General features: G+C 39.2%; 2 protein-coding genes across 2 annotated transcripts in view; one reads left to right on the forward strand and one right to left on the reverse strand.

Moving 5' to 3' along the window:
• The first annotated feature begins 11,824 nt into the window (after positions 1 to 11,824).
• On the forward strand, positions 11,825 to 12,828 carry LOC113112235 (neurogenin-1-like). Its single transcript, XM_026277665.1, has one exon. It carries the CDS (start codon positions 12,060 to 12,062, stop codon positions 12,813 to 12,815), a length of 756 nt encoding a protein of 251 aa, XP_026133450.1. The 5' UTR covers positions 11,825 to 12,059; the 3' UTR covers positions 12,816 to 12,828.
• A 2,010-nt stretch (positions 12,829 to 14,838) lies between these two features.
• Positions 14,839 to 17,997, reverse strand: part of LOC113111871 (wings apart-like protein homolog) — a 62,183-nt gene continuing 59,024 nt past the window's right edge. The window contains exons 19-20 of the mRNA XM_026277035.1: positions 17,638 to 17,733; positions 14,839 to 16,687 (exon numbers count right to left, since the gene is read on the reverse strand). Coding sequence (XP_026132820.1) covers positions 16,622 to 16,687; positions 17,638 to 17,733 — 162 coding nt within the window. The 3' untranslated portion in view covers positions 14,839 to 16,621. The remainder of the gene's footprint in view (positions 16,688 to 17,637; positions 17,734 to 17,997) is intronic.

Here is a 17,997-nt window from a genome sequence, read left to right on the forward strand (position 1 = left end):
GTCACCTTTAGGAGAGAAAAAAGCAATCTGTCCCCACAAATTAATAAACTGTACCCACAAATTTCCAATCTGCATGCACAAATTTTATAAACCGTACCTTCTGTTTTTGAATCCGTACCCGCAAATACATAATCCGTGCACATGCTTTCGAAATCCGTTCCCTTTAAACGCTCCACTATCATCCCCATCCCAAAGAAATCCAAATTTACAGGACTAAATGACTACAGGCCTGTGGCTCTAACGTCTGTGGTCATGAAGTTATTTGAAAAACTGGTGCTGGCCCACCTGAAGGACATTACTGAACCCTTGCTGGATCCTCTTCAGTTTGCTTACAGAGCAAACAGGTCTGTGGACGATGCAGTAAACATAGGGCTGCATTATGTTCTGCAACATCTAGACAGACCAGGGACTTATGTGTGGATCCTGTTTGTGGACTTTTGCAGAAGACACCACACTCATCAGGATGGTGACGAGTCTGCCTACAGACAGGAAGTTAAAGAGCTGGCTGTCTGGTGCAGTCTCAACAACCTGGAGCTCAACACACTCAGAACAGTGGAGATGATAGAGGACTTCAGGAGAAACCCCCACTGTGTGTGTGTGTGTGTGTGTGTGTGTGTGTGTGTGTGTGTGCATGTGTGTGTAAAAACGAATCAGCCAAATCTTGATGGCTTGACTGGATTGGTACTTAGTACTTTTATAATGACAATCATTACTAACATCTATTTTATGGAAAATAGCCATGTGTATGATATCTTCAAATAAAAATTGTTGTTATTAAACCTTTTATCTAATTATTATACTGGCTGTCCATGTCTAGCTCTCATAAATGTATAATGCATTATACAATAACGCCCCAACAAATATTTAAACAGCAAATATTCCTTGCTAAACTTGCCTTGATTTTTTTTGTGAATGTTAGAATCATAGGAAGCTTAAAGCCAGACAGATCTCTTTATGCTTTTCAATCCCTAACATATCAAAGCCTCACAGTTATTACTAGCAATTTTGTGCAAAATTGAAAGGCATTTAATTATACGAGGGCACAATCACAAATAAGCACCTCAGCGACGATCAAGAATCATATTTTGACACTCCTGACAGAAGTCTTTTTTACACATCTTTCATGTTATTCTTGTTCTGGATATCATGAGTGTATCTGCGTCAATCACATATTCATGACACTTCACAAACAGTTATAATGGAAAATTACTGTAAAGACCTATTAATATTTAATATCAAATTTGATTTTCTCCATTATAAACTTAAATAGTGTTTTTCAACTGATGTCTCCATGTAGTGCACATTGCTAGGGTAGATGAAATAGACTGAAACAGACAATCCTTGTGATGAAATACAGTAAAGGCAATCCATAAATGCAATTTCTTTCATAAGCAAACACAGCTGCTCCAGTCATAGTCATGTGTTTGTGAATTTTATAGTGCTGTCTGCAGGTGCTTTGTTTGAAGTGCCCTTAAAAAGAATGGGATATCATGGGGCCTGAACTTATAACTGGCTTTCAACAAGACTTTTAGAAGCTCAAATAAAGTGAAGTGTCATTTCACACTATCTTCAAGTAACTTTTAAAAATAAACAGAGTTTATTTAAATCTGTTTTCAGAGCCAAAAAGCCTGCCAAGAATATGCACTGTATATGCCCTTTGAGTTCCATTTCATTCACCTGTGTTCCCCTTATTGTCCTCCTTTAGTTCTGTTTACTTAAGCTCAGTGTTTTCCTGTGTCTGACGTCCAGTGTTAAATGTCAATTCCCCGTGCTACGTGTGTGTTCCTGCCTGTGAGACTTTGTGTGGATTAATAAAGACTGTTATTCCTGGACTGTTATTCTCCATGCTCCTTCATTTCTGCACAGTAGCTTCCGTGACAAGAACATTTAAAAGAGAAAATTTACAATTTATATGTAATATCAATTAACACTCAATTTTAAGGATCCTGCCCGGCTAAGCACAAACACCTGTTCCAGATTAACGATCTCATCAAGACACCGTATAAAAACACTCTCAGTATCTCAGTTTCGGGTCAAGCCTCCAACAGGTATCAACCTCGTGAACTTGTCTCCGACTCACCTCGTCTTCACGAAGACTCCAGCTGTAAAGTATACTCACATTTGAGAAAGTAACCTGTGTGTCTCTGTTCTCCTGTCTCCAGAACACTCTAGGCATATTCTGTGATCTGAACTCCCCTAAGTGCCTTGATATCTCCTGAGTGCCTAAGTGATCCTTCGACTATTGAACTCCCACTGCAAGAGAAGAGAAAAGGATTGGAATCTCGTATTGTGTGGCTTTGACGTCCCAATATATGAGCATACTCACCTGACTTTCACAGAAGCAAACTCACCCGGCTGCCACGGACACGAACCCCAGAGACCCCACACCAAGTCTGCACTTCCTTCCCTCTCACTATTCCCATTTGTAAATAAAGACTGTGTTGAATCCAACACTATCTCACGGCCAATTCGTACGTATTTTATGAGGTGTCTTATTCGTATGAATTTTTACGACCTCACTCGTACGATTTTATACGATTTGTCTAAACCCCAGTGACGGTTAGGTTTAGGGGCGGGGTTAGGTGTAGGTCATTCGTACAAATTCATACGAATTGTGCAACTCGTAAAATACGTACGATTTGGCAAGAATCATATGAATTTGTACGAGTGTGGTCGTACGAATTCGTATGAATAAGCCACCTTGTGAAAAATGTACGAATTGTCGCGAGATCGGGGTGGTTGAATCCACTTACCTCTGCCTCTGTGTGCCATCCCTGACTACAACAGTCAAAATTATAATCAAGCAATTTACATGTGCTTAGTCAACACATTAAAATAAGTGTACTTCTTTAAAGCATGACAAAATAATGATTTATAATGTACTTTAACATATTTTTTGACATTACACAATACACTTTTAAAAAGTGTAATTAAGTGTGTTATTAAATGTAGTCATAAAAGTGTGCTGTATTTAAGTACACTTAATCTGCAAGCACAGTTTTTATTTATTTATTTTAAAATATATATAATATAATGTAAGCACACTTCTTCACAAGGCTTTGTTGTGTTGCTTTTTATATTATGTTTATTTTTTATGTCAATAATAAAAGGCTTAATTTAAAAAAAACTGTGAAATATATCCTACACAAGTGACTACTATGCCCTGCAGTCTTAAAAATAAAGGGTACAATCAAAAATATGTATTAAAATATATTATTGGATGGGAAAATGAATGAATGAATGAATGAATGAATGAAAAGGGAACAAAATGCAAGTTTAAAGAATTTTACAGTCTCATGTCATCTGACAATCTTTTTACATTCCATGAGGAAAACTTATATTCTACTTCTTGTGAAAATGCCTGTGTGCTGTTGCTACTGCTGCTTTAAAGAAGCCAGCAATCAATAAAATACTGTAAGGAAGGGGAATACTGAATAGAAATGTCCAAATAAAATGTTGATATCAAAATCATTAAATTTAGAGAATAAAGTCAATATGTTTCATAATAAAACTTATTAAATTTCTAGAAAAACAGTCTAGATAAAATCTTGAGAATAAAACTCATTAAATTATGAGAAAAAAAGTTGTAATTAAATTTTGAGAATAAACATTTAATTTCGAGAAAAAAAAAAATGTGTCATTCAGAGTCAAATAGTGAAATACTTGTGTCATTCAGAGTCTAATAGTCAAATCAGTAGTGGCATAGATTGGAGAGTAATTCACAGGGATGTAGTATCCGATGTGATCAACTAGGGTTAGAAACTGTCTTTAGCTGAACTCATTTTTTATTTCTCGAAAGAAAAAGTTGCACAACCAACCAAGAGAACCACAGCCTTATGAGGATTGTCAAGCAAAATTGATTCAAGAATTTTATCAAACTTCACAAGGAATGGACTGGGGCTGAGGTCGAGGCATACAGACATGTCAAGAAATTTGGCTACAGTTGTTGCAATATGAGTTGAATTACTGAAATGAAATGAACTTTTCCATGATAATCTAATTTACTGAGATGCACCTGTATAAGGAGAAGGTGGTGAAGGAAAGAAAACAAAACACATACCATGTCGGTTTTCATTTGAATCCTTAAGTCTTTTAATCTCCATAGTATCCACTTAAAAATGAAGGCGAAAAGGATAGTGGAAAGCTCCTTTTAACGATCAGCCAGACACGATTAAAGGTCATGTGTGAATATGGCCCTAAAAAAAAAAAAAAAAAAAAAAAAAAAAAAAACAGCTGACCTTTGCCATCTCGGTTGAAGGGCTGCTAAAATGATATTTGGCATGTCAGTGGAGTGTGCATTTCCATCCAGACACGCATCCACTCAGCTATTCACATCAAAATATTGATTTTCATTCTCTGTTCTCACACAGGTTTTACCAAATCCTCATGCTGAGCACACACACATACACAGCAGTGATCAGGCTAGTAATTGGGCCACATGGAGCTCTGAACACACACGCATGCAGTGCCCAGCAGTGTGAAATGAAACAAATGAGAGGTCAGCGGAGAAACAGATGATCTTTAGAGAGCAGAGGTCAGGGATCAGCGCTTCTGGCATGTACCACCTCTCTCTCATCCGCCTGCTTTTTAAAAACATTGCAAATTTAGCTGTTGGTACAATTCCCAAGATGTCCAGATGTTTAGTGCAGGAACAATTGTTTGGTGCACAAATCATCAAAGATGAAAAGAGAGAGAGAGGGGTGGCTCTATAACTATTCAGGAAAGAAAGGAAAACGTGTGATGAATTGTGGAAAGAAAAGTGGCTTTAACAGCCATGCTGGTTGTTTAGAGTGGAGCTATTAAAATAAAAAGCAAATCAGAAAGAAGCAACCCAGGCTCACTGAAAAATTCTTTAAAAGTGAAATTTCAAGCAAGTGTTGCTAAAAGAATGTTCAGTTTATATGAATGTTTTATTACACTGGTTGGTATATGTATCACAGTAGTTCACACTAAAAGTGTTAACAAAAGCACATTTGAAATAAAAAATAATAATAAATAAATAACTTGTGTTTTACATACTAACACATATTTATTACACTGCTCATAGGACTACTTCTGATCTGTCAATTGTAGCCATACATTCAAATATTTGTGTATAGTGATGTTAAAATAGTTTTTCCTAGAAACGTCTCGGTTACGTATGGTAACCCTAGTTCCCTGAAGGAGGGAACGGAGACGCCACGTCGGTGACCGACAAATATGGGATATCGCTTCGATAGACCAATCTACTTCGAGTGTAAACTAAATGAGCCAATGCACATTGGCATGCATACCAGTTTTTCACTGAGGAGCCGAGCTGGGGACCCGGCAGCTCAGCGGCAGTACAGCAACCATGGCGACGGGATGTGGCGTCTCCGTTCCCTCCTTCAGGGAACGAGGGTTACCCTACATAACCGAGACGCTCCATTTCAGTCGGTCACTCTCGACGCCACGTCGGTGACCGACGAATATGGGATCCCTATCAAAGCGCCATGGGTGCTGCCCCTTCCAGTGCCCTGTGCGAGCCGCCTGCGCCCCTATTAGGTGTAAGCCGGGGCTCAGAACCAGTAGCTCCACTCACCGCTATCAAAGCACTACCTCACTGGGTGAGATTGACGCTGCGGAAGCCCAATCCTTCCCGAAGGAGGTCTCAGAGGCAAATACACATAGCGTCCGCTTAGGAGTATACTGAGAAATTTGAGGTTATTAAAAACCTTCTTGGGAAGGCAGAATTCTGCCGGGGAAACACAGGCTCTAAGGCTATACCGTGGACTATACACATACGAGTACCGCTTAGGTTTCAATATGGAACCCACCCTTCCATGGTTCTCATGGATACATCATGAAGGCCTGGTGCCGGACATTCCGCCACGTCCAGCTGCTTAGGGTGATGGAGGATCTCAACAGAGTCTACAGTACAAACACTCTGAAGCAGTTTAAGCAAGCCGACACTAACCGGGGCCTCTCAGTCCCACTACCCGTTTGAGGTGAGAACACAGGAGGATACTGGCTCTACACGAAGGCTAAAGAACCTACCGAACGTGTTAGGGGTCGCCCAGCCCGCAGCTCTACAAATATCTGTCAGCGAGGCACCGCGAGTCGGTGCCCAGGAGGATGCAACACTTCTAGTTGTGTGAGCTCACAACCTTAAAAGGGCAGGGCATATCCTGAGCCTGATAAGCCAGGGTTATGGCATCCACAATCCAGTGGGCCATCCTCTGCTTAGAGAAGGAACTCCCCTTCTGCGGGCCTCCGTAACAGAAAAAGAGCTGGTATGAGGTCCTGAAGCTTTGTTTCCGGTCTACGTAGCACCTTAATGCTTGGACGGGACAAATCAAAGCCAGGGCTGGGTCTGCCTCCTCCAGGAGCAGCGCTCGCAGGTTCACCATTTGGTCTTTGAAGGGTGTAGTGGGAACCTTGGGCACGTAGCCAGGTCAGGGCCTCGGGATTACCTGGGAGTCAGTTGGCCAGAACTCTAGGCACGAATCGTCGACCGAAAATGCATGCAGGTCCCCTACCCTCTTGATGGAGGCCAGTGCAAGCAGGAGCAGAGTTCAGAGCTCAACTGAATGCAAAGGCTCAAGTGGGCCCTGCTGTAGTGATTTAAGCACTAGAGACAGGTCCCAAGAGGTTATACAGGGGGGCCGGGAAGGATTTAACCTCCTGGCCCCTCTAAGGAACCTGACGATGAGGTCATGCTTGCCTAAAGACTTCCCATTCACAGGGTCATGGTACTCAGCAATATCAGCAACCTGGACTTTGAGGGTGGAGGGAGACAGCCTTTGCTCCAGCCCTTGGTGCAGAAAGGACAGCACGACCGCAATCGGGCATCTTCAGGGGTCTTCTCGGTGAGAAGAATACCACTCGACGAACAGGATCCACGTAAGCGTGTCTCGTAGACGGTTCTCTTGCCGAAGTGATGGTGTTTGCTACCTCTTGGGGTAGGTCACCTAGAACCTCCGCGTCCCTTCCAGGGACCAGTTTCCAAAGGTCTGGACGTGGATGCCAAATGGTGCCCCATCTCTGAGTCAGTAGATCCTTCCTCAGAGGAATTGGCCAAGGAGGGGCTGTCGCAAGGAACACTAGTTCGGGGAACCAGGTCCGCATGGGCCAATATGGCACTACTAGCAAGACTTGCTCCTCGTCCTCCCGGACTTTGCACAGTGTCTGTGCGAGAAGGCTCACTGGGGGAAATGCATACTTGCATAGGTACCGTGGCCAGCTGTGTGCCAGTACATCCGTGCTGAGAGTTCCCTCGGTCAGGGAGTAGAACAACTGGCAGTGAGAGGTCTCTAGAGAAGCAAACAGGTCTACCTGAGCGGCTCTGAACCACCTCCCAGCTGGACCGTCAGGGGATGGAGTTGCCATTCTCCCAGGAGCATTGCTCAAGACAGCTCGTCGGCTGTATGACTGAGCAAGCCTTGAATGTGAATGGCACAAAGTGACCTCAGAACCTTCTGACTCCAAAGGAGGAGGTGGCGGGCGAGTTGCAACATGCGACGAGAGCACAGACCACCTTGACGGTTGATGTACACAATGGTCGCAGTGTTGTCCATTTGGACCAGCACATGCTTGCCTCGTAAGAGACCTTTGAGACGGTTCAAGGCAAGGTGTGCTGCTAACAACTCTAGGCAATTGATGTGCCACTGCAGCTGCGGGCCCGTCCAAACCCCTGAGTCTGCATGCCCGGTGTACATGGCCCCCCAGCTGGTGGTGGAGGCATTCGTGTAAACCACAGCATGCCTGGAAATCTGCTCTAGGGGCACCCCTGCCCAGAGAAATGCAAGATCTGACCAAGGAGAGAGGGTTTGGTGACAGGCCAGTGTAACTTGGACCCGGTGAGTGACGCGCTTCCACGCCCACCTCGGGACTCTGCCATAAAGCCAGTGCTGGAGGGGTCTCAGATGTAATAGGCTGAGCGGTTATATGTAATAGGCCGCCGTGGCCACCTCAGCGTGCTCGAATCGTGACCATCACCCATTGCCAGGTAACAACTGCACCCAGAAACGCACAGAGACGCACCCGTGAAGCTTTTTTAGAGGAATTTGCTCTTTAGGAAATGCTCTATTAGAGCTGCGGCACACAGGGGAATTGGCCGCTTGTATCACGACAGGGGTAGTGCAGCCTGAAGTGTGCAATCCACTCGAAACAGGAAGGACCGCCACTGAAGCGCCGTCTCGCCAACACACAAAGCTTCTGAGAGCGTGCTGAACTCGTAGTTCACAGCAGACACAGTTGAGCAGAGCGATACCAATGCTCGGCTCTGAAGTGAAAAGCTGGTATGCATTGCACCTTCTGCCTTCTTATACTCACGCAGTGATCAGTGGCAGCTGGATGCAATAATTGCATGCCAATGTGCATTGTCTTGTTTAGTTTACACTCGAAGTACATTGGTCTGTCGAAATGATATCCCATATTCGTTGGTCACCGACGTGGCGTTGAGAGTGACCGACTGAAAGGGAACCAATTTTCTACATAACTGTGTTGGTTTAATCTGTATTTCATTTATATTTATGCAATATTACACAAGCAAGGCAACACATAGCAGTGGTGTTTCAGATGCATAAATGTTTTTGAACAAATCTGTTAAGTACATGATTCAGTGAAAAGTGGCAAATCAAAAATATCAGCACCCCTGGAGTACCATTCAACCAATCAAATCCAAGGACCGGAACTAATTGTTGTTTTATTTGAACAACAGTTTAATAAGGAATAACTGACAATGAGATGTTGAATTACATATGGTGGATTATCCAGCTTGGTCATTTTCCAGCATGGAAAAGATAAAGCTGTTTTTAATTTGAATTTGTTTTTGCAGGCTTTTTTTTACTACCTTGCTCCTGTAAAATGTTACATAGTAGCACAGTAGCAGAATGTATTTATTTACATTTTATTTTTTGTTAGTAATATTACTTTTCCTTTTTTTTTCTTTTTTTTCTAAAGCTGCAGTTACTGTATCTTTTAAATAAGTGAAATAACTTTGGTGAAGTGGTACGAATATAATACTGTCAAGACCTGTCTGAAATTATTTTAGCTGTAATTTACTGAATTTTTAACTGCATAATTTACTGAAAAAGTGCAACATTTAGAACACCCATCAACCAATCAAAATCAGTCAAACAGCCCCATGATAGAAATATTTATGACTAACAATAAACTGACTGATATATGTTAATTTGTTGCCTGCAAAAAATACTATTATCAATCTGCAAGAGAATGATTATTTCTACCGACACATTTGAGGCAATTTGCATTGAACACCAGATTTATATAGAAGAATTGGATCAATTTTTTTGTTTTCTGTTTCTTCCACAGAATTAAAAAAGATAATAACGCTTTATATACTACAATTCTGACATTTTTTTTCACTGTCTATATCATTAAGTTAATATATAATTCAGATTTTCGCAATACTTTTCTCAGAATTGCTAAATATTAAATTACAATTATGGGATCATGCAATTCAGAGAAGAAAAGCCAGAACTGCGAGATATAAACTCAAAATGAGAAACAAAAAAAAAGTCAGACGTGAAATAAAATCTGAATTGTAAGAGAAAGTTGTCATTTTGTAGACTAGAGCATGCATGCACTTCCTACCGCTTCATGTAAATGATGCATGCATCGAACTGTTTAATAAAGTCATATTTTTTTTTTGTTATTTGCACACAAAAAGTATTTGCATAGCATCATAAAATTATGGTTGAACCCCTGATGTCACATGGATTGTTTTATCGATATCCTTGCTACATTTCTAGACAGGGGAACATTTCAGTTATGTTACTGTCTATGGAGGGTCTGAGAGCTCTCAGATTTCATCAAAAATATCTTAATGTGTGTTCTGAAGATGAACGAAGGTCTTACAGGTTTGGAATGACATGAGGGTGAGTAATTCAAGACAGAAATTTCATTTTTGTGTAAACTATCCCTTTAATGAGGTTTGAAGAGACAGATTATTTGCTTCTGGAAAATGAATGTGGAGCGCCTAGAGAAAGAGAGAGAAAACTGCATAATGTTGTCATATTTTTCAGTCTTTCTGCAAATGAGACATTTGCATGCTAACACGAAACTTATATAGCCTATGTTTCTGTCCCAAAAAAAACAAAAAACACAAACAAAGAACAAGCACATAGCTTGCAAATCTTTATTAAATAATACAGTTTCAGTCAAAGATCTCCCAAAGAACCTTCTTTGTCAGATTTATCTTACTTTTTCTACATTACAAAACATTAATTCAAACTGTGTGCCAGCTACAACAGACTTTTATTCTTGCATTGATATATATACATAAAAAAAAAAAATGCATGACAGGATATTTTTGGCATAAATATCCAGTGCAAGTCAGGGTGAATGCTAAGATTTAATGAATTGTGACAAGTGTCACTTTGCAGCAATATGGGCAGCTCAGGGTTTTGGCTTGTGGGCCCTGCAGAATGTGGCTTCATTGGCACCATGTGAAAAGAAGCTGCTACCTTCGATTCATCCTGTGTCACTAATCCCTTCAATGAAAATCTGATTTCATTCAGGCCAGTTTTGCTCTGACAGGCGTGAATCCACCCCAGTTTACCCTCTACGTGGGGTTTCCCTGAATGCACCCACCCCGTGCTGGTTTGATCTCAGCCTGCATCCTCGCCTCAATGAGGCGCTTCATTAGCTTTAATATGTGAAGTGTGCCAAGACCTACACAGCCACAACATGGCCAGGGAATGAATAACCCCTCCGTGAGCGAACTGAATCTTCTTTTGTTGCTCTTGAATATTGCAGTATGTAGAGTGTGTGTGTAGAGGACGGGGGGAAGGGGGGTTGCGCTGGCAGTGTGTGTTCCGTGCATAATTGGATTAGATTGAGTACTGCGGATGTCGCCTGTCAATTAGATCTTTATGAACTGTACTTTATTTCCTGAGAATATTTCATGTACAATAAGCAGATTATATGAACAGAGTAAAAGGCTTTAAATTAAACGGCTATTGCATATGCATTATTGCAAAAGTCATTATAAACAATAACTAAAAAAATAAAAGTTTAGTTATTGGAATCTAGATAAAGTGATGAGAAATACAATTAAACAATTTATTTGTTTGAAGCCGATTGTTAATAAATGTTGTGAGTATCATTGCTCTTGTAATTTCAGTTGTGTTTTTGTGTAAAATTTGTATACCAAATATCATAAGAAGGGGGGGGGGGGGGGGTCACTTTTCAGATTATAGTACTATATCTTTTATGTATTATCCCTCTGGTGCTGTTTTAACTTTCTTTTTTTCTTTATTCATCAGAATGGTATGAAACTTTATAGACTAGTGCATTGCTAGCACTTGCTATAAGAAAGAAAGAAAGAAAGAAAGAAAGAAAGAAAGAAAGAAAGAAAACTAACTAACTACTGGACATGATTTAAAAAATTGTCACACCTGTACTGTTTACAGTCAAAAATGAATTTCATCTAGGGAAAATGTTTGGTTCTGTGCCCAAAAATAATCTTTCTTGAGGTTAATATGTATATATTGATTAGATTCATGGCTTTAATGCAGTTTTGGAGGAATTTTTTTTTTTTAAATATTATAATGTAAAAATAACATTTTTACTCATGAGCAATAATCTGCAAAATGCCATCTATCCACGGGAGAAATATATACACTGATATTATTACCAGTTCAGACACACTTGAATTTGATTCTCATGATCTAAAAAAAAAAAAAAAAACACTTCTAAACGTAATGGCTTTAGTTTGTACAATTACATTAAATATATATTTTTTTGAAATTCATATTTCTCTGAAAGTTCTTTTAATTAAAACTTTAATATTAAAACAATTTTTATTATTGTTTTTAATGAATGCATTTGACTGAACATTGAAAGCAGTAGCCAACAAGTGTCATTTGTGTCATTTCATAGCTTTAAAGGCTGTACTCTACTACTTAAAAAAAAAAAAGGAAAGTATGAATAAAATGAGGTGTGTAACAAACATTTGTTTATTGAAATGCGTAGTTTTGGCAGAAAGACAGCAGTAATCTAAGTTTACCGGAGGGCCATCAGTGATCACTCACATGCATCTAATCCAGTTTTGATGAACTGGGTTAATAGACTCCATGTGGTCATTATCAAAGAGACTCATTTCTATTCATTTCTCAGCACACACGACCCTCACACACCCGCCCCTCATTATGTGTGGCCTTTCCTCAATAAATACAGCTCCTCTGTTCTCTGGAGGATCAGTTCATTCTCAAGTGTTCAGCATGCCCCATCCTGATGGCTCTTACACACAGTTCATCTGGAGAGAGGCAGACAGAGCCAGTTCGGACCAGTGTCCCAGAGCCGCATTGAGCTGGAGGGAGGAGAGGGTGAGCAGTGACCCGTGTGCTCTGGTCCAGCTCCGGCTGTCCGGACTTGCATATCCAAACGAAGACCAGAGTCACATCGCCCGAGCCCGGAGACGCCGCAGACTGGCTGCCAACGCCCGCGAGAGGAGGAGGATGCTGGGCTTGAATGTGGCCTTCGATCGCCTGAGGAGCGTCATTCCTAATGTGGAGAGCGACAGGAAGCTGTCCAAGTCTGAGACGCTTCAGATGGCGCAGATCTACATCAGCACTCTGAGCGAGCTGCTGGAGGAAAGAGACTGCCACCCAGATTCCAGTTACCCGATGTTGGCGCCGGGCGTGGAGGATCAGGCCATCGTGAAGGGTTCAAAGCCAACAGAAGAGACCAAACCAGAGCAGAAAAACATTCCAACCTGTAGGATAAGATCATATGTTGGGAATTTCGGGCATCCCAGTTGTTGTGATCCCAAAACACCTGAACTCTTAGTGGACTCTCACTATATGGAGAGGAGCAATGGAGCAAAATGACACTGACATTGCATTTTCAGCCTTTGTATTCAACAATTTTTTGAATTAATGTCTTGACATTTTGTAGTGAAATATAAAATATTCTGGAATTATATATTTAGCTTTTTTACCCTATATAAATAAATATTTTCAGAGGAAAAATCTCATCTTTGTCTCGAGTTCACAATAAACTTTATTTTGATAGTCCACTTTAGGCATTCTACTAACTATAAGCAACTTACAGTGTCGACTAGCTTTCATTAGAGTATTAGTAGACCTTAAACTGCTTAAGGTTAGTAGATATGTTGACGTACTTATAACATTGTAGTCAGAAGAACGTCTTTTGGGGAACAATCAAAATAAAATGTTTGTAGTTATCAGTCTACTGATACACTAATGACTTGTAGTCACAAAGTTAGTCACAGTTAAAAGTTTAGTGGACTACAAAATAGTTTGTTAAAAAGTTGATTTCGTAGCATTGGGGAAAGTAAACTTTAAAAGTAATGCCTTACAATAATCCCTAAAAAAGTACCTAATTACATTACTGTTACTTTTTATGCAAATTAATACTTTTGCTTTCTTGTGTAGGGCTGTCCTCGACTAAGGATTTTTCTGGTTGACTAGAAGTCGTTCATTTGAAGCATTATCGACTGATTGCACGTTTATTAAAGGGTTAGTTCACCTGAGAAGGAAAATTCATCCATCTTCTGCTCACCTCGAAGCATCCTAGGTGTATTTGACTTTCTTCTTTCAGAATTATCCAATCAGAGTTATATTAAAAATTGTCTTTGCTCTTCCAAGCCTTTCGATGGGGAAGCGGGCGTTTGTTCAGAAGACGTGAAATAAAGTGCAGTGATTTGTAGGGTAAAAATAAAATGAAATAAAATAAAAATAAAAAAGTGTTATTTTTGCTTAGTATGGCTGAATTGGATCATCATAGGTCAGTAGCAAAGACACTGGTTAATAAAATGGATTAAACACAAATTATATTTGTCTCATTTAATATATATATATATATATATATATATATATATATATATATATATATATATATATATATATATATATATATATATATATATATATATATATATATATATATAATTATAGCAGGCTTGTATAAGATTGAATTTGACTTTTTATTCATTTTGAGGAACATTGAATCGGCGCACACCATTTTGATTTCACCCTTCAATTTTCTCAGGGTTTTTAACAAAATAAGAGCAACCAATCAGCATGATCAGTACCCAAGTCCCACCCACTAAAGTTCCAGAGCAGAGACTGAAAAGTACTACCTCACTAGGAGGGACTTTTTGAGGGACAAATTTTTACCTGGAACTTTATTTAGATCCTGGTTCTTGCAGTGGAAACACCGGCACAAAGTCCTTACTTAGTTCCTGGGGAAAGATCCTGTGGTGGAAACCGGACTATAAACTCTTATTCCAATTGTATTGCGATTTGTATCACATATGTGACCCTTGACCTCAAAATTAGTCATAAGGGTCTGTTTTTTTTCTTTTTATTGAGATTTATACATCATCTGAAAGCTGAATAAATAGGCTTTGCATTGATGTAGGGTTTGTTAGGATAGGACATATTTGGGCGATACAACTATTAGAAAATCTGGAATATATGAGGGTGCAAAAAATTAAATAATTTTTGATAATTATCTAAATGATAATCTTGACCCATACAATGTATTGTAGGCTACTGCTATAAATATACCTGTACTACTTATGACTGGTTTTGTGGGTCATATATTTGAATCGATTTCATCGGTTCATCGTTAAAGTTACATCCCTACTCCTGATTTCTCTTAAAAAGGAAACCCAAGAGCTCAATACATGGCAAACAAGAAACTGCCATTACTTAATTGAAAAAGTAACTCCGATATTTCATTCTAAATTAAAAATTTGTGTTACTTTACTAGTAACTTAAAGAAGTAATTTATGTAAATCACGTTACTTGTAATGCATTACCCCTAACATTTGTAGCAACAGTAATAGCCTTGTAATATCAGACGCCAATAATGACAAGTAAAAAGTACTGAAAGTAGCAATTTTATTTGCGTTAAAATTATATACAAGTAACCAAAGACATTATTTTGAAATTGGTACAAATTTCATGTTCCTGCAGTAGGCTTTTCGAATACTCTTACCTCAAAAAACACAACTGAGAAAAATGCGGTATAAAATAAAATGATTGGATTCAGAAAAGTAGTCTATCTAGTTCTCCAACAGCCAATATTTACATGAGTATTTACAGTCTGTGTTGCTTCATTCAGTTCCCCACTGTGTGAATACGATCCTGTTGTGATGTTTGGAGCTCGGATACAGACTGTAGGACAATGCCCAGAACAGCCTAGAAAACACTCACAACTTCTAGTGTTCCGTGTAACAGAGTGAACCAAAACAGTTAAGCGTTGAGGGGAAAAATGATCCCTAGCTTGGCTTTCATTAAGCTGTGTGCACTGAAGTTATTTCAGTCTATTTCAGTCATGAACAGCAGCAAAACACCTGCTGAAGGCGATCGCTTTAGAAGGCAAACTAACAACAGAGTGCTTCTGAAAACAACCTTGAGAAGATCAGAACAAGTTTGGGTCAAAATTGAAAGCTACTGGCCTTATCAGAGGGATGTCAAGTGCTAAATCCAATCTTGTAAATATATATTAAAAAAACACCAACTATAAACAAAACAGGACTTTTTCGGTATGTAGTTTATGACAAACTCTTGAAATGTAGCGTGAAGGTTTGTTGTGTGGCTCACTTGAACGATCCACATCCAAACCCAAGGTCACAGCTCGACGGAAACCAGCATTCATCGAAACGGTTATTGCATTTATCTTTAATTCTCACATCAACTTCGGCTCTAACCAAACCTCAGTAACAGCGTAAGCAGAAGAATTTCCACTGAACTCAGGGTTACCATGTAGCCACGACCCAAACCCATGGATGACATTTCCTGGCATCAAAAACGCATTTGAATTCATTCAAATGCTCAATCATTTCTCTCTTGCACAACACGCTTCTGCAGCCAAGCATAATTCTGCATATTGCACAATTTAATAAGTCTGTCGATTTTGAACCACATAAGGTTTGGACATCAGGGTTGTTAACATTACAGTTAACGTTCTGGCATTTGTAAAATACGGTTGAAAATCACGACTACTACAACATTCTAAAAACGCTTTGTCCCTTTCCTGCCCCCGCGAAATGGAAAATGATGTAATTTATTCATTTCCAGACCTTTGACATGGCGCTATCGATTAAAAACAAATTTGTGCAACACAAAGGGAGCACATCCTGAAGCGAAGAGAATGGATTTGAACCAGGAGGGCATGTCTTCGCGGCATTTCAAAGAGGACCAGAATTTCGAATGCGATTTTGGATTCGCCCTTCAATCGTCCAGGTCAGTGTCGAGTGCTTTTAAATACACAGACTTGAGAGTGGAATAAAACAAACGGGGAGAAATCCTTTAACAAGTTTTATCACAGCTACTCTTTCCATTTCTGCCACTGAAAACCAGCTTCCAAGGTGACTGATCAATAAAAGCCAGATTAGGGATGATTGTGATGCGAGGAACACAATCATTTTGTGATAAAAAAAAAAAATTAAGACGAAATGGGTGAACAGCTTGTGACAAACTCAATCAAAAAAGCTCTTTTTAATAGAGTTCCATGAGTACGATGTGCTTTAGATTGAATTCTTTATAGTCTGAATGAGGAAGGTACTGGTTGATGATGATGATGATGATGATGGGTTGTTTTCCAGGTGCGTTGGGTTGGGCAGCAGTGATCTGAGGTCTGTGTGTGGAGCTCTGCAAACACACTAGCAGTGTTCCAGATAATCAATGACCCTGGAGATAGACTTCTGTCCTGTGGTGCCCACATCACACTGCAAGGAACACAAAGATGAAACTGTTCAGTCAATAAGCATAACTTTATTGGTTTTCCTTACAAAATGAGGTAGAACATTAGTATTGATATTACAGAAGGATCACACATATGCTTGCCAACTTGTTATATTCACGTTGCTTAATTTCTAGTGGCAGGCCATTTTATCAAGTCGATATTTTGCCATTTTTCTGAATATATTTGTCAAATTTAGCCTCTCAGTCAATGAACAGAAGTGGTATTTCTCTCATGGGTCCCATTTTATTATAATATGTCCTTATTACAATGTAATGACAAAATGCTAAAAAGTAACAATCACCCTCTATAGGTTTATGGTTTGGTTTAGTGTAACTATTTGTAATTACACATAATAAGAACACACAATACATTGTCCTCTTATGTAAACGATACAAAAACAGAAAGCCTTGTCAAAAGACAACAGATGCTTTAATTTTTTTTTCAAAAAAAAAATTGATTTTATCTTAAAAATAATAAAATACATTTATGTGAATAGTTGCTACTGCTGTAAAACACCTGAAAAAGTTGAGCACAGTTTACTTAATTTGTATCTTTATTTCTACTAATATATACATTTATTTAAATATGATAAATTATATAAAAAATACATTTATATATACATATATATTACTTGTACCTATTGTAGTTTTTGTCATTTTAAAGAAACTGTGTGTGTGTGTGTTTTATTAAAGCATAATAGAGTTAGGCTGCAGGAAATACGATTCTATCGTCCCAAACAGGCTTTATTGGTCTCTTGTTAACACAGCCCAATATTTTCAGGTATTCTATGGACATGAAATATATCAGTAACACAAGCTATTTTTGTCTTAAAGTTTGCTGCTAACAAGTGGCTAGGGACTACAGAGGTTGTTAAAGATATTGCATTGTGTTTATAATCACCCTCTTGCAAACAATCAGAACTTGTACACTTACTGTAAGGTTCATGAAATTCAAGAACTTCTTCAGCATCTCTGTCATGACTGAAAAATCCCCTTTCGGCAGGTTTTCCCTCACAGTAGTCACATTCATCTGAAAGAGAGACCCAGTATTAGCAGCTTATTCCTCCCGTGAGGTTACAGTGCACTTCAGGCCTACGCTGAAAGAGAGTCTGGAGATTTTTAAAGCAAGTTTCGGTTGATCAAAGCAGCAGCACTCCATCTCTGGCCATCATTTTTTCTATGCTTTCTGAGTCTCCATAGTACTCAATCTTCAGAAAAAGATCCAGATAAAATATTTCCCTCCTCTGATGTCCCTTAACACGAATCTAAGCTGCAAACAGGAAGATGTGCCTTC

This window comes from Carassius auratus, chromosome 12 (genome assembly GCF_003368295.1).
Source record: "Carassius auratus strain Wakin chromosome 12, ASM336829v1, whole genome shotgun sequence".
NCBI lineage: Eukaryota > Metazoa > Chordata > Actinopteri > Cypriniformes > Cyprinidae > Carassius > Carassius auratus.

Coding starts and splice junctions, on each gene's coding strand:
- LOC113112235 (XM_026277665.1), top strand. CDS start 12,060: ATGTGGTCATTATCAAAGAGACTCATTTCTATTCATTTCTCAGCACAC.